At 35.8% G+C, this 10,000-nt stretch overlaps 1 protein-coding gene across 1 annotated transcript in view; it reads left to right on the plus strand.

Moving 5' to 3' along the window:
* The window catches only part of LOC136833855 (uncharacterized), a 22,872-nt gene that overhangs the window by 3,910 nt on the left and 8,962 nt on the right, over positions 1-10,000 (plus strand). The window contains exons 2-3 of the mRNA XM_067096157.1: positions 1-76; positions 1,026-1,029. The exon at positions 1-76 is cut by the window's left edge and continues 96 nt beyond it. Of these exons, the coding sequence (XP_066952258.1) occupies positions 1-76; positions 1,026-1,029 (80 nt within the window). The remainder of the gene's footprint in view (positions 77-1,025; positions 1,030-10,000) is intronic.

The following is a 10,000-nucleotide window of genomic DNA, read 5'->3' on the forward strand; positions in this document are numbered from 1 at the left end:
TTCAGGCCTTTGAAAATGAAGGGGAAACCATAAACCTTTATGTGGCACAAAGGAAGGAAGAACTGTCAAGATATGGGTTGTTTGAAAAAATCTTAATGTCTACAATATCCAAGAAGCTAGTCTATGAGCATAGCAGGGCTCAAGCACTGCGGAAAGGGTTAAGTGTCGATGCACTCTGCTAGGGAACCCTTTGTGCGTGTGTATACATACATATATACTGTATGTGTCTGTGCATGTATATGTCTGTGTGTGTGTGTGAGCGCGCGCGCATTTGTCAAGGCACATACAATATACTTACCTAACTTTTATCTGAGTTTGCTTATTTAAGTTTACTTAGGGCCATCAACGACGGTCATGGAAAATGTAGTACGATAAAATCAACTTCTGTGCCAGATATCGTACAGATCATAGTTGATCAAGACGAGCGGAGAAGAGTTTAATTACCGAATACATAATGCCATTACCTTTAATGCATCGATACCGAAACGTCGTCCTTAAGATGAAGCGATATACAGTTGTACCTCTACCTTCCTAACAGGTTGAGTTGACTGATCGACATAATCATTTCTTCAACAAGAAATTAAGACCTTTTGCAAACAGATACACATCTCTTGTAACACTTCGATGTAAGTGTAAATAAACCTGTTAGGATCTAGAAATTTATTCTCTGAATCTGACAGACCGCTGGCAATCTTTATACGTCAAATTCTATTGTGTAAACATGACATCAAGTGCTTTAGGTCACCTGTGCATTGTTGAATGGAAGCAGAATGTTTACATATACACAAGTAATCACTCGCACGCTGTGCGTATTGTACAAAGCCTTTCATTCCTAACTCTTTCAGGTTGACAATAGACATGTCAACCCGTGCAAAGACAGTTAGGTCCACTGACCATGAAACATTAATCCAATCAATTTCCCCTGCAGGCACTGCGTAAGAAAAATCTGGAGAGGAGCTCAAACATGCACATGAAAACTGGTTCATACTCTCCGAGAATAATCTTTGCTTCTCTTCTCTTTTCAGAAGGGTGAAACTCAAAAGTATTCTAGTATACATCTACTGTACACTTACATCACTGTTCAGAAGTAACCAAACCCATGAAAATACGTTATATGCAGTTTAATGGTTCGGTAGAAGAACCTCTAATTATTGTCATATTCTTGATATATATAAATTTCTGACTGATCGGGATCGAACCCAGGTCTCTCAGGTGGAAAGCAAGGGCGTTATCCACTGAGCCATACAAAATTAAAAGAAGTTGGAACCACTGCACCATGGACTACCTGGGCAAGCCAACTGCTTGCATACCAGCGAGTTTCCCCCAACTTCCGACTCAGCAATGACCCAATAGACAACATTTCATTCGAATTATCCCTTCTGAGTGAATAAGATAGAAATCATCAACACACAATCACGTGTGGAACGGAATGGACTCGTCGGGATCGACTCAGGTCTCTCAGGTGGAAAGCAAGGGCGTTACCCACTAGGCCATACAAGTCTAAAGAAGTCGGAACCTGAGCAACTGCACCCAGGAATTACCTGGGCAAGCTAACTGCTTGCATGCCACATTTTCCAACTTCGACTCAGCAATGACCCAATAGACATTTCATCTGTTATCAGAAGAATAAGATAGAAATCATCAACACCAATCACGTGGCGGAAATACGTTTTCTGACTCACGTCGGGACCCCAGGTCTGGTTCCCGACGTGAGGAAATTTATTTCTTCCAATTATTGTGTGTTGATTTTCATATATATATATATATATATATATATATATATATATATATATATATATATATATATATATATATATATATATATATATATATATATATATATATATATATATATATATATTATATGTATGTATGTACATATATATATATATATATATATACGAATATTATTTACTGATCTTGAAACTACAAGCGTCATTTGCAGAAGTTCATTACGTGTTAGAAAACAATCTTTAGTTTTGTGTACCATATTGGTTAATGGGGAAGGATGTTCCATTTTGTACGAAAAATGGTCTTAATGTGAGGGAATGATTTCCACAACCACTTTCAAATTTTCGTTCAACTAATATTCATATAATTTTTATCTTTTCCCGCTTTTTTTTTATTTCTAAAAATTTGCCGAGGGCTTAACATTAATTATTCTCTTTGATTTTTGTTACTCGGCGCGAGTTTGTCATGATTTTGACATTTTTTTTCCATGTACTTCAAGTACAAAGAAAAACGGAAAATGTTAACCGGGAATAAATGTCAGTCTAAATCAAATTACACTCCTGATTACATTTCTGCCTACGTAAGACACAAACATAAATTATATGGACATCGTTAAATTAGCATGACTTATTTTTACTTAATATTTTCAACCCTATTTATCCCTCAGTCTAACTCATGGCCTGGATTTCTCTCTCTCTCTCTCTCTCCTCCGAAGAAAGTTCTCCTTAAGTGATAACTGGCCATTCTCACATTTTATTCCCAAAAAAACACCCTTCTTCTTTTAATCATGCATGAAAAGTGGATCATGTTTTCACATGAACTATAACAACTCAAATAAAGAAAATCTCTAACAATGACATCTTATAAATGAGAGAAAGAAAAAAACGGGAGGAACCACACTTGGATAAAAACTATGGAAGGGAGGATGGAGATTAATGGAAGATAAAACACAGGAAGGACACGAGAGGCGAAATTTGAATGAGGTTTCCTTGTATCACCTAGCCCAGGGGGCAATAAATCATAATACTTACTTCGGGAGGGATTGCCACAATAATGTGACATACAGCCAAGCCTCTGTTACAATACTGTGGGTTAACAAATCACGGATGGTATTATGTTAGATCATTTGCTATGAAGTCGAATAACACGAAGGGCAATTTAGGCAGGAATGATTTACACCAGTTTTGTAAACAGTTATACATCAATTATGTTCTTTTCACGCACTGACTTAGCTGCGGTTTGTTAAAAAAATTCAGTGACACTATATTATGCATATATCCTACCGACTCAAAATGTTTCACTATGACTGGTAAAAAATCATAGTGTCTGTGATGGAAGGCCAAACCGTCACCAGTTCTCATAAACCTAGCAACAGGAGAGAGAGAGAGAGAGAGAGAGAGGGAATCACACCTACTCGTGCCGGATCCAAGCCCGGACAAATGGGGCGGGGTGCGGGGGGCTGGAGTGTCGGAGCCTGGAAGGTCACCCGTCCGTAAGACATCTGCCAATACTAATTATGAAACGAGCTGTTCAAAATAAACAGCTGGACAAAACTCTTAAATACAACGAGCACGACTAGGGCTTGAGCTGAGAAGAAGTAGAAAGAGAAGATATGCGAATCGAGTGACTTCATAACTAATGAGAACCTTTCAAAATTTACTTACAGTGCCCATAATTCTGATCAACATACAACAAGTATGACGAATCTCCACAAAATATTCTCCTTTCCTTCTTTTCCTTTCCTTATCAGCGGATCTTGAGAAATGTTAAAGAAAATGGTAAGATCACCGGTTGATTAATTGGGAAAACATGTTAGGGGAAAATATTTCAAGCAAGGTCAATTTAGGCTTCATTCTCTTGTAGATCACTATTGTAGAAACATGAGTAACAGAGCAGAACTGTTCATCGAAAGGACTGTGATGTATGAGGGATCGTTAAAGAATCTCTTTATGAAAGGAAAAAGTGGGAAGAAACTGGGCTGAATCTTCTGCGCAGTTTGGTGAGGGGCAGTAGAGAGAAAAAAATTACCAGGGGATCAAATTTTATAATTCAAAAGTTTTGGTAGACGGGTGGTGATGTAGACCTAGAGTGCGCTGGTGGACAGTAGCAAAAGATTAGAGCAAAAGAACCTTGACACTTACGATAAACAAGAACGAAAAGTCACAAATGCTTTCACTTTGACTTTTCTTTGGATGGAACGGTTTCCTTGTCTAGAAAAGATAATAATAATAATAATAATAATAATAATAATAATAATAATAATAATAATAGCGGGGCAGTGTGGAAAGTGTGAAGGATATGTGGTATAAACGACAGGTTGTTGTGAGTAATAAAAAGTTTTCTGATGCCGGCGATTTTGTTTAGAATTTTTCAGAGAGTGACTAGTCTGGTGTACAGTGGGGCGGTGACTTGATATCTTTATAGATAACGTGATGCAAAAAGTCAGAAAAAGGACAACAGATGGAAGTGCAAGTCTGTGGGACGAGAAAAAATAGTGTCGTCAGTGGAACTCAGAATGGTTGATGTTTTCAGATGATGCAATATTGATTGGTGATAGTGAAGGGCAACCTCAGAAAATAGTGAAAACGTTCGTGTTTGTAAAAAGAGAAAGCCGAACGTAAATTTTGGGAAAAGTAAGGCTATGTGTATAAACGAAAACTGATGGACTGCGCAATGAATGTTGATACAGAAGGCGGTAGGATGAGAGAGGAGGAGACCCACAGAATGGACAAAGCAAGGAAGATAGAAATGTGAATGCAAAACAGTGGTAGGAAACTTGGAGCACCTAAGGAAGCAAAAGTTAAGAAGACATGAAGGAACTGCTGAGCCAACCCCCCTTTATGGAACTGCAATGTAGTTGTGGAATGAGAATGAAAGGAAAAAAGCTGAAGCCTTATAGATGTATCGTTTGTGTAGTGTGTGGTGTAGGAAGAGTGGAAAGGGTTAGAAACGTAGAGATTCTTAATGGTAAAAAGGTTAACATTTGTGAAACAATGGATCAGTGTGTTTCAAGATGGTTTAGTCATGTGGAAAGAATGAAGGAAGGAGAGGAGGAAGAGGAGGATACCTACAATGGATAGTGTGAGAGGTGCGAAAAGGTATGGCCTCAATATTCAAGAAGCAAGGAAGTGTGGACAAGTTAGAGGTGAATGACACAGCGCATGCAACAGGGCTTGATGGGCTGCTGTATGAACAAGCCAATGATGTGGAAGTTCTGTGTACAGATGGTTCATGCACGATTCGACAGATAAAGTAGGAATATGGAGATGATCATTATCCTATTTTTCCCGGAGTCACCCGCATAGGAGAAACGGCATAATAATAATAATAATAATAATAATAATAATAATAATAATAATAATAATAATAATAATAATAATAACTAGACCTTTCCAACAAGAGAAAAAAAACTATAAACGAAACTCGGGTTAGTCAATATTTTCTCGTTTGGAAAAAAAACTCTTTTGGACTGACACCTGTTCACCAGAATAATGAGAATTTTATGCTAAACTAAAAAATATTTTCTTGCAGCATATTAATGTCACTTATAACTTTCACAATCTTTCGTTGCGAAGGATTTACCTGTAATATTGTTGAGCAACTTTGGTCTATTTCCCGTTTAATTCCACGACAGCGTAAGATTAAGTTGAAAGCTGATGCAATATTGGAATCTTTATGAAACAATTCTCCATTGTACCAATGAAGTATCTTTGACAGGACGGAATTTCAATCTTCCTGTGATGACTAGTCTTTTCACCGATGATTTATTCTGCTTTATAGTCAACATATTTACACTGTATTTGTGTGCGTCTGTTCATACACACACACACACACACACATACACACACACAACACACACATATATATAGATGGATATGTATGTGTGTATGTGTGTATGTCAACATAACTCTGAAAGAAACTGAGCAATTTCAGCCAAACTTGGTATACATACGACTTACTATCTGGAAAAAGAATTCTGAGGGGTAAGACATCACTAGTGCAAAAAGGGCACCAAGGAGGTGGAGTGGGAAGGACTTCCTGAAACAGGACTGGTTCTGCCTAGACTTAGTAACTAAATAAACTCTGAATTTTCATACCTCATTTTGGTATGCATGAGCTTACTATCTGGAAAAAAAATACGTAGGATAAAGATATCACTGGCACCAAAGGGGTTAGGGGTGGGAAGGGGGTGACGTAAAAATAATGCCTAATCCATAGTTTTAGAGGTTGCTGAGATGAATGGTGACACTCCCAATATCCTTCAAGTCCAAGGTCAGCCCAATAGGAAGGGCCGGAGGTGAGAAGGGGTAAAATATAAAACATCAAAAATGACAGATATTAGAGTATAATCCATAGTTTTCAAAGTCGCTGAGATGAATAGTAACACTTCTGATGCCCTTCAAGTCCAAGTTCAGCCCTGATAGGAATGGGGGGGTGAGAAGAGTGAAATATAAAATATCCAAAAATGCTGGGCAGTGTAACTCAACCAACTATCTTAACAGGAAAGGAAAGAAAGAGAGAGAGTAGAGAATGGGTGTTAGGGAGTTAGTTTGCTGGTTGTCATTCTGAGTTTTCCAGGCACCGCAGGTCAGCCAGTTATATAATATATATATACATACATACACAAACATATATATAAAAAATATATATATATATATATATACATATTTTTATATATATACACAGACACACACATATATTTATAATGTATGTATGTATACTATATATATATATATATATATATATATATATATATATATATATATATATATATATATATATATATATATATATATATAAAATAATGAAGGGCATAAACACGCTCTTGTAACCAATCATGTACATCCTAGATATTATGGCCTTTCTTTCAAATACCTCCTGCGCCCCATCTGTATGTATGTATACCTTCTATCGCAGGAAGCAAAAAGTGATATTAATAAATAATCTGGGTATATGACTTCAAAGACCAGGAAATGCAGCGATGCAAGATCTTTCGCGTTTAATCAAAAGCATTTTCAGACAAAATAATCACCAAAGAGAAGATTACACAATGAATCGGTTTTACTAGAAAAAAAAATCATGAAATTCAAAAGGGTTTATAACAATTTTCGTGCCAACATCACTCACTTTATTTGAAGTTGAGCATCAGATATGGAACAGCTGTCCCGGAAAGGCATCAGCTTAGGTGGATGAAGCAGATGATGTGAGAGTTTTCTGCTTAGTAGGTTCATACACAATTCAGAAATTAAAGTGTTCTCTGCTCTTTATCAGAGGCACCTTCTGACACACACAAACACATATATAATATATATATATATATATATGTGTATATATATATATATATATGTGCGTGTGTGTCTGTGTGTGTGCGTATGTGTACATTTTGAAAAATTATTTTCTTTAATAATTTACGGATATGCGTGCCGTGTAACACTAATTTTTTCAGGTCAATTGCTTAAATATGCTAATAATAAAAAATTTGTCTAATATTAACTTGATGTATGTTATTGAAACTCTCGGGGTTCAATGTATTGAATCGATGAGCATGACATTTGGACTTTGTGCCAAATATATTACAATGACACAAATTCTGTATATCTATAAAGGCCCAGAGGTTAGAGAGGCTAGCCTCGGGCTGGACGACGTTGGTCTAAACGTGCTCATAATTAACAAGCTAACGCTACTGCACCCCCCCAAAGGTAAATAAATACATGGATACACATTGCGTTTAATTATATGAAGGACATATCTTTAAAAGACAAGTTGTTGCCAGCACTAAAACGATTTTCTGATATATGCTTTTTTCTTTCTTTCTATAGTTTTTAGGTGAGAGAGTGACTGGTTTGGTGTCAAATCGGGGATGGGACAAGGGAATGTTATGGGTTGTTCAATATCTTATGGATTTTTTATGCAAGAAGTCAGAAAAATTAGAAGATGTAAGTGCAAATTTATGGTATGAAAATAAAAACTAAATACTGAAGCCATAAAATACTTGTATAGCGTATGAGAACAGACAGAGTCATACAAACTAATCTAAGTTCAAAAATGGATACCGAAGTAATTCAGTTTAAAACGTCATGGGCAACATGGCTAAAACCAGCTGATGCCTGGAATAAACGCCGTAACCGTAGAGTATAAAATACCTGTGAAAAAAATACTGCCGTGCCGAGCTCAGTGTCCGCCTAAGTGGATTATTCTTTACTGCAAGGGATCACCATGAAAGTAAAAAAAAAAAATTGGTGTGTGAGTATTATTTGTGACGTGGCTACGCGTCCGTCCACCAAAAAACATCCGTGTTGATTCTCGCACTGACACTCTGCTTTTGAGAGTGAGTTAACGATTCCCCGTTTTCATGGAGGATTCCTGTCTGCTTTTATTAGGCTATCGTGCAAATGCAGTTTGCAAACGGCACGACAATTCGGTAGAAAATTAGAAACGAAAATCATTGAGAGGAAAAAATGAAAATTCCATTAACATCTGTAATTTCTATTCATTTATTTAATTTTATCGGAATATTTTTGTTCCAGTTTAAAAGTGGAATTGTTATTTCTATTCATTTATTTAATTTTATTATATTACCCGCAATTCCTCATTCTTAATCAATGGTATAGGGACGTCATGAAATTAAAAATATTTTTCTCTTTAACAGTTGATTACATAACTCCAGGAATGATTAAAGTAAAATGTGGTAATTTATATTCTAGTAGGCATGAAAGAGATATTTTTATACATAAACCCTTACATACATACAAATATATACACACACATATATATGTATATATATGTGTATAATATTTGAAATGACTACTTGAGTATAACAGAAATATATATATATATATATATATATATATATATATATATATATATATATATATATATATATATATATATATATAATATATATATATATATATATATATATATATGCATACACATACATATATATACTGTATATATATATATATATATATATATATATATATATATATATATATATATATGTATATATATATATATATATATAATATATATGTACTCATGTAACAACAAAAACCTTAATACAGACATCAGATATCCAACGTATGAAACATCTGGCTGGCGCCAAACTTTGAAGAAAAGTATCAGCTTTTCAAAACACCTGACATCTCTTTTCATATTTTCAAAACCTGTCGTCTTCGATTTCTCATGACATACGATGGAAAAGTGTTTCCTTTCTAACATAGTGAAATATTTCCAGGAATGAGAATTCAGTTGGCACTACATACAGTGACTTGCCCTTGCCTAGACTAACTTTGGGGGCATAATGTTACACATTTTTTCCCCAGCTCAGCTGTTCAGCGGAGGATGAGAAAATGCTACGCTTAAGCTCAAAAACTATTATTATATCTCTGATCATCTAAACATTATACTTATCTCGCAGTGCCATGATGTAATATGAAAACATGAGAAGTCAAGACCAGACCAAAAATCGCTCTTCGATTAAAGGACAAAATAGTAAACATGAAAACCTGCGATTAAGCGTGCAATAAATCTACGTGATGAACCTCCGTGGGTACATTCTGAGCTTTAGCTACAATAACTTCTTATAAATCAATTCCTCCTTTCATTTAGCTTAATAGTATAATAAGCTTGATTTCCAAACAGCTTTTTCTTGGGCAGTTTCATTATGGGTACCACCTACAAAGTGCCCTCTGTTGCTTCGCTGTTTTCTTTGGGAATTCACTAATAACCATGGTAATAAATTTCGGTCTAATCACCTAAAGTTCTTATGTATGCCAACATCTGTCGTGCACCTTGAAATCGGGATCAATAAATCTAGTTTGATGATAAGGATAAGACGGATGCTCTTCTTTGTCAGAGTCTTAACTGGCATCCCAATACTGGTATCAATTCTGCTAAGATCTTTATTTTAATATATAATGTCCATTTTCCTGAGTCTCTTCAAATCTCACTAATTTATTTAATAAACAACGTGTATTCTACGGCTTGAGATCTACCGGTAATCTCATATCTTATTTAACGGAATACCCATGAGGTCATTCTGCGCTGGAAAAGAGATTGAAATTGAAAAGGTTTGAAAGGTGCAACAGGAGGAAAACCTCACAGTTGCACTATGAAACAATTGTTAAGGGAGAGGGTGGAAAGTAAGATGGAAGAAAGAGAATAAGAACAGAGGTCTAGTGTAAGGAATAATACGGGTTGCAGCTAGGGAACCGAAGGGAAGCCGCAAAGAACCTTATGTAATGCCTCATGCATTGACGACACTACC

Source organism: Macrobrachium rosenbergii, chromosome 52, assembly GCF_040412425.1.
Source record: "Macrobrachium rosenbergii isolate ZJJX-2024 chromosome 52, ASM4041242v1, whole genome shotgun sequence".
Classification (NCBI taxonomy): domain Eukaryota; kingdom Metazoa; phylum Arthropoda; class Malacostraca; order Decapoda; family Palaemonidae; genus Macrobrachium; species Macrobrachium rosenbergii.